Below are 16,950 nucleotides of genomic sequence, written 5' to 3'. Positions count from 1 at the left end.
CCCTCCCCGGCCAGCCCCGCCCTCCCCGGCCAGCCCCGCCCTCCCCGGCCAGCCCCGCCCTGACTCTAGCCCCGCCCTCCCCGGCCTGCTCCGCCCTGACTGTAGCTCTGCCCCGCCCCGCCTGCATTCCGGGCTCTTCCGCCTACTAGGCCTTCACCTCAGCCTGCGCTGCGCCCTCCTAGCCAGGGGCGTCGCTGTCTGGGCCTCCGCGCGCTCCACACCGACACCTCCGGCTTTCGGGCGGGGCGCGAGGCAGAGAGGAGGGGTGAGGGAGGGGTCGCCGCGGTCTAAGAGCGACAGGCAGCAGAGGAGTCAGTGGTCCCTGCGTGATGGCCGCCTCGGTGTTCTGCTGCCTGCGGTGCTGCAGAGACGGCGGAACGGGGCACATTCCTCTGAAGGAGATGCCGGCCGTGCAGTTGGACACGCAGCACATGGGTAAGGACCCTCCCTTCGCCAGACCCAACGGCCCACTCGGGGTCGGGCGCCGCTGACAGGTCGGGGGCGTGCGGGGTCGGAAGGACCACCTTCGGCCCAGCCCCGCCGGGCGCCGCCCCCGCTCCTCCCCCGGCGACGTCGCCCCGACCCGGTTTGGTGTCTCGGACCTCCTCCCTCCGCAGCTCCTGTCATCGGGAGGTGGGTGCGTGGACCTACCCATTTTCACTGGGATTTCACAGGAACCTCCTGGAGCTGCCGCCTGGAGGCTCTCCGGAGGTCCCCTGGCGAGGGCGCGGAGAGCGGCGTGGGCTGCTGCAGCGCCCTGCTGCCGAGCTCCAGTCAAAACCCGGACGTTTTCAGGGTGCTCTAGGTCTCACCCCGCTCCGGCCCTGACTTCTCTTCGGCCGTCATTTATAGGTTGGAGCTTGATCTCTTGGAAGTGATTTTCCTTTCATCTAAAGTCAAAACGAGGCAAATTGCCGGAGCCTGACCGCATCTGGGGTCACACTCTGCCATTTCAGCCAACACCTCTCTTACCTGGCTCCTTAGTCACGGTTCAAGGTGGTGTAATCTCACCAGACTGGCCTGCTCCCAACAGGTCAGGCTGTTGCAAAATAAAATAGCACTTTGCTCCTTTGCATCTATGTGTTTTCCTCCCAATTTCAAATGGGCATATAACTTCTTATCTAATATTCTTCCTCTCCCTCCACATTATTTCTGTCCTTGGACTTTTCCCACATAGTTCATGCTTCTGGAGTTGGGTTCTAGAAGCAGGTATTTCCCACTATAATTATTTCAGAGTAGTGTCTTTTTGTGTATTATTGTATTCCAAGTGTACTTACGCACTTTCTATTTTCCCCACATCTCTCATTGGCTAAAGGACATTGCATTGACATAACAAAGGTGATTCTTAGGTGCTGGGAACACAGTAAAGGATAACCATATGTAGTTCCTGGAACTTAGGATCAATCAGCTTTAGCTCTTTTTATCTACTGCTAAACTCCTGATTTACTGCAGTTTGCTCCTGGGAGCATTCCTTTTCTCTGGTCTCTTCTCTATGAAGAGCTGGTCAGTTATACTCATTCCACTGACCTTTTCAACATCTGCCCAGCAATTTCAGTAGAATAATGTCATCCCCAAATTTTCTACCTGCATGGAGATTTTCTGTTAACCTTTCTTCCATTAGGTTCAAATTCTTCAATCACAAAAGACATTGGATTTTAGAAACTGAATAACATGAAAGAGAGGAAAGGCATGCTGTGTTAAGAGTACATTTCAAGCATAAATTCATCTTCCATTGAAAATATGAGAAGCACACTGAGCAAGTATGGGTGTATTGGGTATGTGAAAGGTTGTATTAGATAACCTAAAGAAGATGATTGCTTTTTTTTTTCTTTAACAAAATAGCCTGTATATGTCACATCCAAATGAATGTTTTCTCTTTCAAAGTTGTCACTTATTTTGGTGATATTGCATTGCTTAAAGCCATTTTGAATTCCTCTATTGGAATTTTCTGTGGCATAGTTTTTGTAAATGTTTGCATTTTTTGCCATATCTTTTGCATTAATTGTGAATTGACTTTTTAGTAAGAACTGTTTTCTAAGGTATCTAAGGTAGCTACTTTGAAAAAGATGCCATATATTTGAAAATGTTCCATGTTTCTTAAAACATACTCTCTTTAAAAAAATCTTTATTATTGAGAATATTACAGATGTTCCCTTGTTATTCCCCTATTGCCTTCCTCCACTCAGTCCCCAACCTGCCCCAGGCTTTCACCATCCTATTGTCTGTGTTCATGTGCAATGCATATCTATACTAATAAAAGGATAATATGCTAATTAGAGCAGACGTCTTCCGGATGACCTTTCGGACCTCCTTCCAGACAAAGCCGCAGCTGCCATGAGAGCTAAGGCGAGGCTGCGAAGGGCCCAGGCTCAGGCCGGCAGTGGCAGCAGCTGCGGGGTAATGAGGGTGGTGCCTTCCCCTGATCCACCAGGTCGCCTCCCGCAGAGGGAGACCAGACTGTGGCTTAGGCTGGGGGCTGAGGCAGAGGTGGTTTGGGGCGATTAGGCCGGCAGGGGGAGCAAGTTAGGGTTGATCAGGCCAGCAGGGGGGCAAGGTAGGGGCAATCAGGCAGGCAGAGGGGTTAGGGGCCATCAGGCAGGCAGGCAGGCAAGCGGTTAGGAGCCAGCGGACCCGGATTCTGAGAGGGATGTCCCACAGGGATCGGGCCTAAACTGGCAACAGACATTCCCCGAGGGCTCCCAGATAGGAGAGGGTACAGGCCTGGCTGAGGGACCCCCTCCTGCATGAATTTTGTGCATCGGGCCTCTAGTATGCATATAAGTTCTTTGGTTAACCTCTCCCTCCCTCCCCATTTCCTCTGAGATTTGTCAGTCTGTTCCATGTTTCCATGCCTCTGGTTCTTTTTATTATTATTATTATTATATGTAGCTGTAGTTTTGGGTTTGTTTTTGTTTAAATTAAATCTTTATTGTTCAGATTATTACAGTTGTTCCTCTTTTTTCCCCCCATAGCTCTCCTCCACCCACTTCCCACCCCACCCTCCACCCTTACCCCTCCCACTGTCCTCATCCATAGGTGTACGATTTTTGTCCAGTCTCCTCCTGCACCCCCACACCCTTTTCCCCCCAAGAATTGTCAGTACACTCCCTTTCCATGCCCCTGGTTCTATTATATTCACCAGTTTACTCTGTTCATCAGATTTTTTATTCACTTGATTTTTAGATTCACTTGTTGATAGATGTGTATTTGCTGTTCATAATTTTTATCTTTTCCCTTTTCTTCTTCCTCTTCTAAAGAATACCTTTCAGCATTTCATATAATGCTGGTTTGGTGGTGATGAACTCCTTTAGCTTTTTCTTATCTGTGAAGCTCTTTATCTGACCTTCAATTCTGAATGATAGCTTTGCTGGATAAAGTAATCTTGGTTGTAGGTTCTTGCTGTTCATCACTTTGAATATTTCTTGCCACTCTCTTCTGGCCTGCATGGTTTCTGTTGAGAAATCAGCTGACAGTCGTATGGGTATTCCCTTGTAGGTAACTGAGTTTCTTTCTCTTGCTGCTTTTAAGATTCTCTCTTTGTCTTTTGCTCTTGGCATTTTAATTATGATGTGTCTTGGTGTGGTCCTCTTTGGGTTCCTTTTGTTTGGGGTTCTCTGCGCTTCCTGGACTTGTAAGTCTATTTCTTTCACCAGGTAGGAGAAGTTTTCTGTCATTATTTCTTCAAATAGGTTTTTAATATCTTGCTCTCTCTCTTCTTCTGGCACCCCCATAATTCTGATGTTGGTATGCTTGAAGTTGTCCCAGAGGCTCCTTACACTATCTTCATATTTTTGGATTCTTTTTTCATTTTGCTTTTCCGGTTGGGTATTTTTTGTTTCTTTGTATTTCAAATCTTTGACTTGATTCTTGGGATCCTCTTGTCTGCTGTTGGATCTCTGTATAGTATTCTTTATTTCAGTCAGTGTATGCTTAATTTCTAGTTGGTCCTTTTTCATATCCTCGAGGGTCTCACTAAATTTATCGGCGGTTTCCAGAAAATTCTTGAAAAACCTTATAACCATGGTTTTGAACTCTATATCCAGTCGTTTGCTTTCCTCCATTTCTGTCATTTGTGACCTGTTTCTTTGTTTCCGCATTTTTTATGCTTCCCTGTGTTGATAGAGTGGCTTCCTGTGCTAGGTGTCCTATAGGGCCCAGTGGCTCAGCCTCCCCAGTTACCTGAGGTGGACACTCTTGGTGCACCCCTTTGTGGGCTTTGTGCACAGTGTTGTTGTAGTTAAGCCTTGATTGTTGTAGGTATCACTGTGAGGAATTGACCTCCAGGCCAATTGGCAGTGAGAATCAGCTATGTCTGCAGTGGGAGAACTTCTGTGCTGAAGACACCCTTCTGGGGCAAGACTTGCTTCAGTGAGGCTTTGGTGCTCACTGAGTCTGCCCCCTGAGTGTGTCCCTTATGGATCTGAGTTGTAATCTGGATGGTCCCACTCTGATCACTGGGTACACTGGCTCTTGGATCTCTAAGGAGGTGCTAATTTAGCCTCTGCCTGAGGCTACTCAGCAGAGCTACAAAGAGATCTGCAGATTCCCCTTTCTTTTTGGGGGGTTTGGAGGTGCCCAGATGAGGCCCAGCTGTGAAGCAATGCAAGCTGCTGTGGGGCCTTGGGCCTTCTCTTGGAAGTTCTGGGTCTGTCTGGCCCAGCTGTAATTTGTTAGGTAATTTTCAGATTGCAAAGTGCCAGGGCATTCATATGCAAAAGCCTCTGCTGCAGCCTGGGTGGGGCAGGGTCTCAGGGAATCAACAGGGCAGAGCAAGTAGCTATGGCTGATCCTCAGCCCTGCCCTAAGAGGCCCCGCATCTCAGTGTCCCGGTAATTGCTGCAAGCACCTCTGAGGGAAAGCCGCCCTCGAGTTCTGAGTTCTGTCTGCTGCCAGACAGTCCAGTTTCTCCCTGTATGAGTCTGGGTCCCCAGAGACTTCCCGGAACTGGAGTTCAGAGCAGTCGGGAGCTTGTGACTCCCTCCCAATTCAAAAAGACAGCCACGTCCTCAGGTGCCAGCCCCTTTCCGCCTGCGCTTGAGCCTCCGTACCTCTGCACTTTACTTCTGCAGTTCCTCTGACTCTCATTGTGCTTTTTTCTTTCCTTGTAGTTGTAGAATTTCCACTCAGCCAGCCTTCCTGTAGTTCTGGATGATGTCCATTTTGTCTTTTCGTTGTATTTTTGAAGTTGTTGTGGGAGGCAGCACTTTCCGGTGTTTACCTATGCCGCCATCTTGGTTTCTCCCCTCTGGTTCTATTTTATTCATCAGTTTATTTTGTTCATTACATTCCACATATAAGTGAGATCATGTGATATTTGTCTTTCTCTGACTGGTTTATTTCGCTTAGCATAATAATCTACAGGTCCCTCCGTGCTGTCTTAAGGGTAATAGACCCTTCTTTTTTTATAGCTGCATAGTATTCCATTGAGTAAAGGTTCCACAACTTCTTTATCCACTCATCTATTGATGGACACTTGAGCTGTTTCCAGATCTTAGTATTGTGAATAACACTGCCATGAATATAGGGGTGCATATATTCTTTCTGGTTGGTGTTTTGGGATTCTAAGGATATATTCCTAGAAGTTGAATCACTGGGTCAAATGGCAGTTCCATTTTTAATTTTGTAAGGAAACTCCACACTGTTTTCCATAGTGGCTGTACCAGTCTGCATTTCCACCAGCAGTGTTCTAGGGTTCCTTTTTCTCCATATCCTCAGCAGCACTTGTTTGTTGATTTATTGATGCCTTATTCTGGCAGGTGTGAGGTGATACCTCATTGTCACTTTAATTTGTATCTCTCTGATGATTAGTGATGTTGAACATTTTTAATAAGTCTCTTTATTAAGAACCATTTGTATGTCCTCTTTGGAGAAGTATCTATTCAGGTCCTCTGCCCATTTTTAATTGGATTGTTTGCTTCCTTTTGTTGAGTTGTATGAGTATGTTATTTACTTTGGAAATTAACCCCTTATCAGATGTATCATTGGCAAATATGTTCTTATATACAGTGGGTTTCCTTTTAATGTTGGTTTCTTTTGTTGTGCAGAAGCTTTTTAGTTTGAGTAAATTTGTTTATTTATTTTTCCTTTATTTCTCTTGTCCTCCTAGATAATGTGTCAATGAAAATTCTGTTATGTGAGATGTCTGAGAATTTGCTGCAAATTTTTGGAGTATTTGTTCTAGATCTGTGAAATATGCCTTTGGTATTTTAATAGGGATTGCATTGAATCTATGGATTGCTTTGGATAGTGTGAACATTTTAATCATGTTAATTCTACCAATACATGAACACAGTATATACTTCCACTTTTTTGTATTCCTCTATCTCTTTTTTAACATCTTGTAGTTTTCTAAGTACAGGCTTTTTATTTCACCTCCCTGGTTAAGTTTTTTTGTTGCAATAGTATTGCTGTCGATCTCTCCCTTTAGAGTTCTCCAGCAGTTTATTTTATATATTTAGGTGCTCCTATATTGGGTGCATATATGTTTACCAGGTTTATATCCTCTTGTTGGATCAATCCCTTTATTATATAGTGTCCTTCTTTGTCTCTTGCTATGACCTTTGTTTTAAAGTCTATTTTGTCAGATATGAGCATTGCTACCCCAGCTTTTTTATTTACTTGTTTCTATTTGCATGGAAATTTTTTTCCTATCCCTTCACTTTCATCCTGTGTGAGTCTTTTGTTCTGAGGTGGGCTCTTGTAGACAGCATATATATGGGTCATGTTTTCGTATCCATTCAGCTACCTATGTCTTTCCATTGGAGCATTTAATCCATTTACATTTAAGGTTATTCTGGATAGGTACTTATTTATTACCATTTTTATTCTTTATGCCTATGTTCCTCTGTTTCTTTCTATTTCTTCTTTTTCTCCCAGCAGTCCTGTTAGCATTTCTTGATGTGCTGGTGTGATGGTACTAAACTCCTTTTAGCCTTTTATTGTCTGGGAAGCTCCTGATTTCCCCTTCAATTTTGAATGATAGCCTTGCTGGATAGAGTAGTCTTGGTTTCAGATTTTTGCTTTTCATTACTTTGAAGTATTCATGCCATTTCCTTCTGGTCTATAGTGTTTCTGTTGAGAAATCAGCTGACAGTCTCATGGGAACTGCCTTTTATGTAACTGACTGTCTCTCTCTTGTTGCCCTTAAAATTCTTTCTTTGTCTTTAATATTTGCCATTTTAATTATGATGTGTTTTGCTGTGGTTCTCTTTGTGTTCATTTTAATTGGGATGCTCTGTGCTTCTTGAACTTGTATAACTTTTATCTTTGCCAGGTTAAGGAAGTTTTCTGTCAATATTTCTTCAAATAGGTTCTCAATCCCATGCTTACTTTCTTCTCCTTCTGATACCCTTATGATACAGATGTTCCTCAGTTTCATGTTGTCCCACAGTTCCCTTACACTGTTATCATGCGTTTTAAGTAATTTTTCCTTTTGCTGCTCTAATTGAGTGGTTTTTTTTCTACCTTGTCTTCTAATTCACTGATTTGATCCTCAGCTTCTTCTAATCTGTTGATTCTTTCCAGGGTAGTCTTTATTTTAGCTATGTCATTCTTCATTTTCAGTTGGGGTCTTATTCATGATGTCTGTATCTGTTTTCATGCTCATGTAGATCTCATTAAGTTGCTTGTAGTTCTCACTAAATTGTTTGAATATCTTTATAACCATTACTTTGAACTCTATCTGATAAATTGCTTGCCGCTGTTTTACTTAGCTGTTTTTATGGCAATTCCTCTTGTTCTTTTATTTTGGACCTATTTCTTTGTTTCCCCATTTTTGCCATTTCTTTGTGTGTGTTTTCTGTGTATCTGATAAGAGTGCTATGTCTCCCTGTCTTGGTGGGGTGGCCTTCTTGTGGGACCCAGTGATGTACTAGGTGTACCAGTTAATAATGTGGATTTTTTTCAATAGATGGAGTTACACATATGTTGATATGTATGCAATTTGATATGTATGCTATTTTGTTGTATTGACAGCAAGCTTCAAAACTTCATATGTCAAATTTGCTGAAGGTGTTAACATCATAGATATTTTATGCTTAAATATGTCTAATTTTGTGCCCCCCCCCAAAAAAAAAAAGAGCATTTGCTGGAAGTTTAAATTCATTACTTTATTTTGAAGAAAAAGTTATTGTATACTTTGGGAAGCTTTATGTGCTCCATCTCCAGATACTTGTGAATGCTGGTTTAAACGCTTTTAAAGTGATGACTTCAATGTGAAAGACAAAGAATGTCCAGGTCAACCAAAAAAGTTTGAAGACCAACAATTACAAGCATTATTGGATAAAGATGGGTGTCAAACTCAAAAACAACTTGCAGAAAGATTAAACGTTGTTCAGCAAACAATTTCTGATTGTTTACAAGCAATGGGAAAGATTTTAAAGGAAGGAAAATGGGTGCCACATCAACTGAACGAAAGACAAATGGAAAACCGAAAAGTCAACAGTAAAATGTTGCTTCAACAGCACAAAAGAAAGTCTTTTTTGCATCGAATTGTGACTGGTGATGAAAAGTGGATTTATTTTGAGAATCCCAAATGCACAAAATCATGGGTTGATCCAGGTCAACCATCAACATCGACTACAAGGCCAAATCCTTCAGAAAGAAGACAATGCTCTGTGTTTGGTGGGATCAGGAAAGTGTGGTGTATTATGAGCTTCTAAAACCAGGTAAAACGGTTAATACTTATTGCTACTGACAACAAATAATCAATTTGAACCACGCTTTGATCGTGAAATGACCAGAATGTGCCAGAAGACACAGCAAAGTAATTTTGCTTTGTGATGACGCACCATCACACACTTCAAAACCAGTTAAAGACACGTTAAAAGATCTTGCCTGGGAAGTATTAACCCACCCGCTATATTTACCAGACCTTGCTCCTTCAGATTACCACTTGTTCTGATCGATGTCACACACACTTTCTGAGCAGCACTTCAAAACATACAAAGAAGTGGAAAATTGGGTTCTGAATAGTTTGCCTCAAAACAAGAAAAGTTCTTTTGGGATGGTATCTCCTAAAAGATGGGGGAAATGTGTAGCTAGTGATGGACATTATTTGAATAAAGCACTTTTGATGTTTCTCTTGAAATTATCGTGTTTTCTTTGATTACAAAATCTGCCATTATTAACCGGTACACCTAGTATTCTCTTTGATCTTCTGAGCTGGGTGCTCTAGGAATGACCCTTGTATGGATTATGTTGGCTATCCTGTGGAATTTGGGTCTTGATTGTTGTTGTTGTCCCATTTGTTGGTGGGCCCAGCCCTCAGGTTTGTTGACTGTAAGTCTCAACCCAGCTACATCATGCCAACTGTTATACAGGTGATAAAACAAGACAAAACAAAAAAGACAAAACCAGAGCTAGCCAAAAACAACATGAAAACAAACAGCCCCAACAAAAAGTCTAAAAAACAAACAATACACACACACACACACACACACACACACACACACAAAAGGATATCAGAAGACACAGGACCAAAAAAATTAGAGGAGAAACTAAAACAAAAAAGAGAATATGAAAGCAAAGAAGGAAGAGACCAGAAATAGGATAAGTAGAAACAATAAAAGATAGGAAAAAAAATGAATGAAATAATAATTTTGGAAAGTAATAATACTGAACAAAATAAAATATAGACTAGGAAAAGAAAAATGGGAAAAGAAAAGAAAAAACTGAATTAAAAATAAAGATTAAAAAAATAAAGAGAGTGAGAAAAATAGATTAAAATGAAAGCTAGCAATAAGAGAATATAGAAGAAGAAAAAAAAAAGAGGAGAAAGAGAAAACCAAACCAAACAAAAACGTTTGGATCTGCTACTTGTGGAGCTTGCTGGATTTTGCTCCAATATTGTTGGATCTAGTCCTTTGGTGTGTAGGTGCCAGGCCTCCAGGGCAGTTCTCTGGTGCAGGCCAATGTGAGTTGCTGTCCCAGCCTGGCCCTGAGCAACCTGCCTGGGCAGATCCCCAAATAGTCTGGTGGACAGGGCCTCTCTAACCCAGAAGTTGCTTCTGCTTTGGGACTTGGCCCTTGAATAGTACTTTCTGAGCTGCTTTTCCTTCCCCCACAGAACTGGGCTCTGTAGGGGTATCCAGTCACGGTGTGGATGGTTAGACAGATTTACATTTGGGGCGATGCCTGTAGCTTGTAGAAGGGGTGGGCAGGTGCTTCCTCTGCTTCCAATCCCTCAGCTCTGCCTGAGTCACTGGTGTCCCTTGTTGCCACCCCAAGCAGGAGGGAATTAAAAAAAAAGGAACCAGCCCTGCTTATCTCTAATCTTTCAGCATGGCTGGCTCAATGCTCTTGCTGGGCAGGGCTTCTGCCCAGGCTTCCACCAGTCCAGATATCCAAGTCCCCTGCGCCACCAGGCCCAGCCACATGGGTGCATATTTCCAGCCCAGAGCTGTTCCACAGGTGGGGGAAGGACCTCCTCTTTGCTGGAGGTGTGGAGGATTACACCTCTTTCCCAGAGTACTCTTACTGGCCCTTGTCCTGCTCTCTGCTGAAAGTTCTTTCAGAGAATAATCAGCCCCTCAAATTCACTGCTGAGTGATGGGCTCAGACCCCTCTGCCAGTCATAGTTCTGCTGAGTGGCCCCTTCCATGGACACAGATTAGGGTGAGCTCTCCTGGCTGGTGGTGTAACCAAGCACTCGCTTTTTGCCTGGGACAGTGCTGAGTCCTCCCCACCCAGTCACCTCCAGGTGGATCACATCACCACTGATTCCCACTGTCGGATGCTACGTGGGCTCCCCTTCCCTTCTCTGTTGCTCTGGTTTGGGGATCCCTATGTGGGTCTGAGACGCCATGCTCCCAGTGGCCAGGAGCTGTGCTGCCACACCTACCCTCCAGCTTCCCAGCTGTACTGCACAGCTGCACAAGTTGGCTCACCCACTCATCTTCTGTCCCCTCTCTGCACTCCCCACTCACAGTATGTCAGATCAGCTACTTTTCAGCTGGCTTTTCAAGTTGAACATTCTGCATTTTAGCTACAAGTCTGGTCCAGTGCTCAAAGCAAGCAGATGGAACTTCCTTAGACTGCAGCCTTCTTGACCTCCCTCCTTAAAACATACTCTGATTATGTTTTTACGTGCTCTGACTGTATTCAAATTGGCCTTGACTTTCTAATTAATAAAACTGTACAAATTACATAGATCCTAATCTTTGTACTAAAAGAAATGGAATACATCTAAAATATAATTCCCTAATTATTCACAACACTCCAGCGTGTTCCTTGAATATATTTATCTTTTTATATAAAATATCTCAGTACCTAGCAGAATGCCTTGGAGATAAATGATATTGAAGTTAGAGAATAATACCATGTTCAGAGTTGGTTCTGTAGTTCTGACAGTAGACTATATTGTATTGAGGGTCTTCTGATATTTCTATTAACTTAGCACCTTAGGATGATATACAAGACAATAAGCTATCTACTAGAGGAGCTTGATATTAGATGATTGTAGTATGTATGGGAACCACAGAGCATTGCTGGTTAAGAAAAAATGCCATTCATTCACATAATTCTTTGAAATGTGTTTTACTTAAAATGCTTTTAGTTACAAGTAGTAAAAATTATAACTCAGAGTTGTTTAAACAATCAAGGATATTAATTGGTACATGTAACTGAAAAAAGTACAAAAGCAGCACAAGCTTCAGGAAAGACTGTTGCCAAGGACTGGGTTTCTTTTCTCCTCTTCTGGAGGGCGGCTTCCATGATAACTTGCAGCAGCTCCCTGGGCTTCCTCATTTAGGTCCAGCAAGAATGAGAGAGTGTCTTTATCCCTTTGTTTTCTGTAGAAGTCCTGAGACTATCTTTGATTTTACTGGCTTAGGTCATATAACCATTTTTCACTTAATCACTGTGGCCAAGAAATATGGAATGCATTGATTGACTTAACCTAGGTCAAAGCTGTACCCCTGAAGCCAGAGATTGAGTCAGCTTCCTTGGAACTGTTTTGAACTCCAGAGGGAAGGCTGTTGGGAAAGGGAAAACAGATGCTACATGTCCACCGCAAAGTGCTTAGCAGAGCATATTTATTCATTCATTTCTATATTAGTTATTTGCTGAGCATCTGCTAGATGCCAAGCACTAAATGGTCTCTACCTCAAGGAGAAGCTGGGTCCTGGGTGCTCTCCAGTTGAAATTGCTGGTGGTACATTTTGCAGCAAGATGTAAATTATTTATAAAGTTACTCAGAATTTGGAGTTTAACATTCATGATTAGAAACAAATGGATGCTAGTGAATTTTTAATAATCATATAATAGGATCTTAGTTTTACCTTATTTAGGAGAGTGTCTGAAAATTTAGAATTGTGATTGAGGTTGAAAATTTTGCATTTCTATTACGTATTTATCTCAAATAATTTTTGTTTAAACATGAATCCAATAGTGAGTTAATGTGATCATTGCACCCTGCTAATACCTCTTGTTACTATGCCCTAGTTTTATTTAACGCCCTTAGAAAGAGTCCTATATAATTCCAATAGCCAAATCTTCTTGGCTTTTACACTTACTACTGGCCACAGAACTTGGGAGTCACATGCCTCAATGTTATAGTATATTTCTTACATATTAGAATTAAATTAAGTCTCTTCATGTTCTCTTATATACATTCTTAATTGAGATTTGGAAAAGAATTGGTATTGAGGCCACACTGCAGTTTTTTTCTCACAGTCTCATCTATCAAATGTTATTTGAGCTAAACTAAAAATTTCCATGAAAATAAAGTGCTTTTAATGATGTTAAAACCTTTATTACATATTTGCAATATGATTTATAGTAGCTATCTTATAAACATTTTTAAAATCCTAAAGTTAGCATTTTTCAGTGTTACCTATTTCAAGAACAAAGATGTATGTTTCTTTCCATATTCCATGTACTCTTCAGTTCTTCCTTGACTAATGCACTAGCATAGTACTTTGTACTTAGTAGATATTCAGCCAGCTGTTAGTAGATTGTTTTAATTCACCTGGATTGAATTGAAAATTATACTAATTTACCAGTTTCTAGGTGTTTACGCTTTTATTTAAATTAAGAGATTTAAGAAATCAAATTGATTTGTTGGCTAAAAATGAAAGAAAGTTAGTTTTTTTATTTTTATTTAAAGTATTTTAAATATTCAGCATAATTCAGGGTTTGGACCTGCCTAATTAAACAAGATTTGTAGCTACAAATGAATATTAAATATAAATGTTCTCTCAGGAAAAAAATAGTGAATTAAATATTTACATTATTTCCATATCTTAAAGTATATATAGTGTACTTTTTTATTGTTGACCAAGAGCTAAAAGTGAAACAGAAATTAACCTTGATTGTTGGATAAGAAAATACAAAACTTTACACATTGTCTGCATTTTTTATTTAGGAACAGATGTTGTTATTGTAAAAAATGGAAGAAGAATATGTGGAACAGGAGGTTGTTTAGCCAGTGCACCTTTACATCAAAACAAAAGCTACTTTGAATTCAAAATCCAGTCCACAGGTTGGTATAATGGTACTTTACTAGTATAGTCCTAATTGTTTTAAATATTAGGAGTAATTTTCAATATATGAAAAAGATTAATGAGGTAGTAAAAAAGCTCTAAACTCTTACTTAGAAGACATTTTCTTCCATCTCTTCTTTGTGATTCTGGTTTAATTAGTTAATTTAGTTTAATTAGATTTAGTTTTCACCTCTATAAAATGGGATTAATGGAGCTGCCCTTCCTTTCCTTCTTTACATGAGCTAGAAAGTGTTTTTTTATTGATTTTTTAGAGAGAGAGGAAGGGAGAGGGATAGAGAGATAGAAACATTGATGAGAGAGAAACATCATCAATTGGCTGCCTCCTGCATGCCCTCCCCCTCCCCCAGGGGATCGAGCCCACAACTCAGGCATATGCCCTGACCGGGAATCAAACCAGTGGCCTCTTGGTTCCTGGGTTAATGCTCAACCACTGAGCTACACAGGGTGGGCTATGAAAGTGTTTTAACAACAGGACATACTAGATCATTGTGAGGCACTAGCATTATTATTAATATAATTAATTATTAATTTGCAGCTAGGTGCACCATTTCCTTTGGTCAAGCATATAAGATATAGATATAGACTCTTACTGTTTATTTTAGGATAAAATCAATCTTATGATCCTGAGTTTTTCTCTTAACTCCTATTAAGATACCCTGATTCAGTATTATCTGAAGCAATCAGATAGAAGTCAGATAGAATTCTGATAGAAGTCTAAAGTCTATGCTTTCTTTAAAAATTTATAGTTTCTTGAATTGTATAACAATTTTACATGAGTATTATAATAGTCAGCCTAAGCCCAAAAGGTTTTTAATTCACTGATTTAAGTATTGGATAACAAAATGATTTTATACTTTATGAATAATTTTCTCTCCATGATATTGACTGAGTCATATGTTATTTGTCACATATTACTATATATAGATGAAAAAATGAAAGATAGTAATTTCCTACTTCTCAGAGATAGTGCTAGAAATAGAACACCCAAGCCCTTTAAATTCAATGTGTAGCTTCTTAAAAAAATCATTTTAGAGAAGAAGAATGAAAATAGCTCATATATTTTTGAATATTTACTCTGTGCTTTACTTACACATTATTTTAGTGTGTAAGTGGGCCTAAACCAGCAGTCAGACATCCCCTGAGGGGTCCTGGATTGTGAGAGGGCGCAGGCTGGGCTGAGGGACCCCACCCCCACCCCCATGCATGAATTTCGTGCATTGGGCCTCTATTATCTTATAATACCTTTGTGAGGTAAGTAATGTTGGGATCCATAATTCACAAGTGAGTAAGCAGAGAGAGGTTAAGCAACTTACCCAAGATGACATAGCTACATCAGGATTTAAACCTAGGTACAACTCCAAGGCCCACTCTTATCTCCTAGGCTATGCTATGTCTGCAGAACCTACTATAACTTGCAAACTACTTTTAAAAGATTTTTTTTTAAAATAAAGATTCAAAACAATAGTTCATTATATTTTTAGTAATATCATTATATTTTTAGGAATCTGGGGTATTGGTGTTGCAACTCAGAAAGTTAATTTGAATCAGATTCCTCTCGGCCGAGATGTGCACAGTCTGGTGATGAGAAATGATGGAGCTCTATACCACAACAACGAGGAGAAAAACAGGCTGCCAGCCAACAGCCTTCCACAGGAGGGAGACGTGGTGGTGAGTTTTCTTGAGGAGTTGTCTTCCACTGTATATTATTAAACTTGAACTGCTTTTAGTATATGTACTTTGCCTGGGAGTTTGTGGTTTGAATTCCAAAGCACAGGGATACATCTAATGAGGTGGCACATTTTCCAAAAAGAGCACTTGGTGAAGATGCTGCCGCCTTACCGAACTGTCTGCTTTCTACAGCTGTTGCTGGTGAAGGATATCAGTGAGCCCTTATTTCCATTCAGGAGAGTTAATGACTGACTGGCTGCTGATCAACATTTCCTGCTTCTCTAACATCAGAGAAATCTTGGCCCACAATTTTAAAAGTTCACTCACCTGGAGTAGGCATTTTTGCAGCTGGAGATCTCAGAGAAAATTTTGACATTTATTACTTAACTAGAGGCCTGTTACACGAAGAGATTCGTGCAATAGGCCTTCCCTTCCCTTGACTGCTGGCACCGGTTTGCTTCTGGCACCCAGGACCCAGGTCTTCACTCTGGCCATACGGCTTCGCTGCTCCGGCCCCGGGGCCGTCTGGCTTCGCTCCACCGCTTGGAGCCTACATATGCAAATTAACCACCATCTTTGTTAGGTTAATTTGCATACTCTCCTGATTGGCTGGTTAGCGTAGCAAAGGTACAGTCAATTTACATGTTTGTCTATTAGGTAAGATTTGTTATGAATTTCTGTTAAAGAATAATTATGAGACAGTTACTGTTTTAAGTGCCTGTCAGGGATTAAATTGTTTAATCCTCATAATGATCCTATGAAATAGGTAGTATTGTTATCACCATTTTACAGATTAGGAGAAGTTAAGTAACTTCTTGTACAAGGTGATTCCAGGGTTATAATACAGAAGACAGTTTAATATGAGTCTGTTTGCTAAACCTGCAAACAATTATTGATAAATGCACCATTATGTCAAAATCAAACCTAATTTCTAGATCATGTAAAAGGACAGGTTAAGTTTGAAAATATTTGAACCAAATGCTGCTGATGAGGTGTGGGGTTCTCACTTGCTGCTTCACTTCTTTCTTTGGTATTGGTATGTATTGAGATTTTGCCCTTATACTATAGGTTATGCTGCCACCAGGTGGTGAAGGGTGCCTGGATTACCACCCGATCTGAGTTGCTAAATTTCCTGTAGTCCTCTAAATCAAGCATGTCAAACTCAAAGGCTAACACGGGCCAAATAAACAAGGTTTAAGTTTATGTGGGCCGCAAAAAAACAAAAGCTTCAATTTTCATAGAAACATAGGTTTATTTCGATAGAGACATGCTGAATACAAAGGGCTGAGATAAATGAGTAATCATTAACATAAAATAATAGAACATCTTAATAAAAATTAATATTTTTTCTTAAACATTAACTTACCAGACACTGAATAACTGCACAAATAAATGTAACACAAATAAACCTATTTTTCTTGTTCTCTGAAAGTGAAATATTTCCTGTTGCGCACACCAAACAAGTCAGTCCAAGATTGATGACGTGGCAATCGGCTGCTAAAATATTCACTGCTAGTATTAGTGGAGAGAAATGGTGCACCTGTGAGTAAGGTGCATAAGAGAAATGAATGCAACACAGTTATAGTAATCAGTCATTAGCAAACATTATAGTTTGTTATTAATAATTATGTATAATAGGATTTTGTGAAAATTAAGTTATAAAATCTTTATTAAAACATTTCTTACATACTGTTATATTGGCTGGGCCACAAAAATATTCCTTGTGGGCTGTATGCTGTCCATGGGCCACAAGTTTGACATGCTTGCTCTAAAGAGAGTT

At 40.7% G+C, this 16,950-nt stretch overlaps 1 protein-coding gene across 2 annotated transcripts in view; it reads left to right on the top strand.

Annotated features, from left to right (window-relative positions):
• Positions 1-221: 221 nt before the first annotated feature.
• The window catches only part of SPRYD7 (SPRY domain containing 7), a 31,511-nt gene continuing 14,782 nt past the window's right edge, over positions 222-16,950 (top strand). The window contains exons 1-4 of one of the 2 annotated variants that reach the window (XM_036299621.1): positions 288-435; positions 1,622-1,775; positions 13,364-13,480; positions 15,004-15,170. In XM_036299621.1, the coding sequence (XP_036155514.1) occupies positions 1,763-1,775; positions 13,364-13,480; positions 15,004-15,170 (297 nt within the window). In that variant the 5' untranslated portion in view covers positions 288-435; positions 1,622-1,762. Of the gene's footprint in view, positions 436-1,621; positions 1,776-13,363; positions 13,481-15,003; positions 15,171-16,950 lie in introns of both variants that reach the window. The other variant, XM_036299620.1, reaches the window with a different exon arrangement.

The sequence above is a fragment of the Myotis myotis genome, unplaced genomic scaffold, assembly GCF_014108235.1.
Source record: "Myotis myotis isolate mMyoMyo1 unplaced genomic scaffold, mMyoMyo1.p scaffold_m19_p_3, whole genome shotgun sequence".
Classification (NCBI taxonomy): domain Eukaryota; kingdom Metazoa; phylum Chordata; class Mammalia; order Chiroptera; family Vespertilionidae; genus Myotis; species Myotis myotis.
Note: the sequence above shows the minus strand (reverse complement) of the source record. Positions and strands in the feature narration are given on the sequence as shown.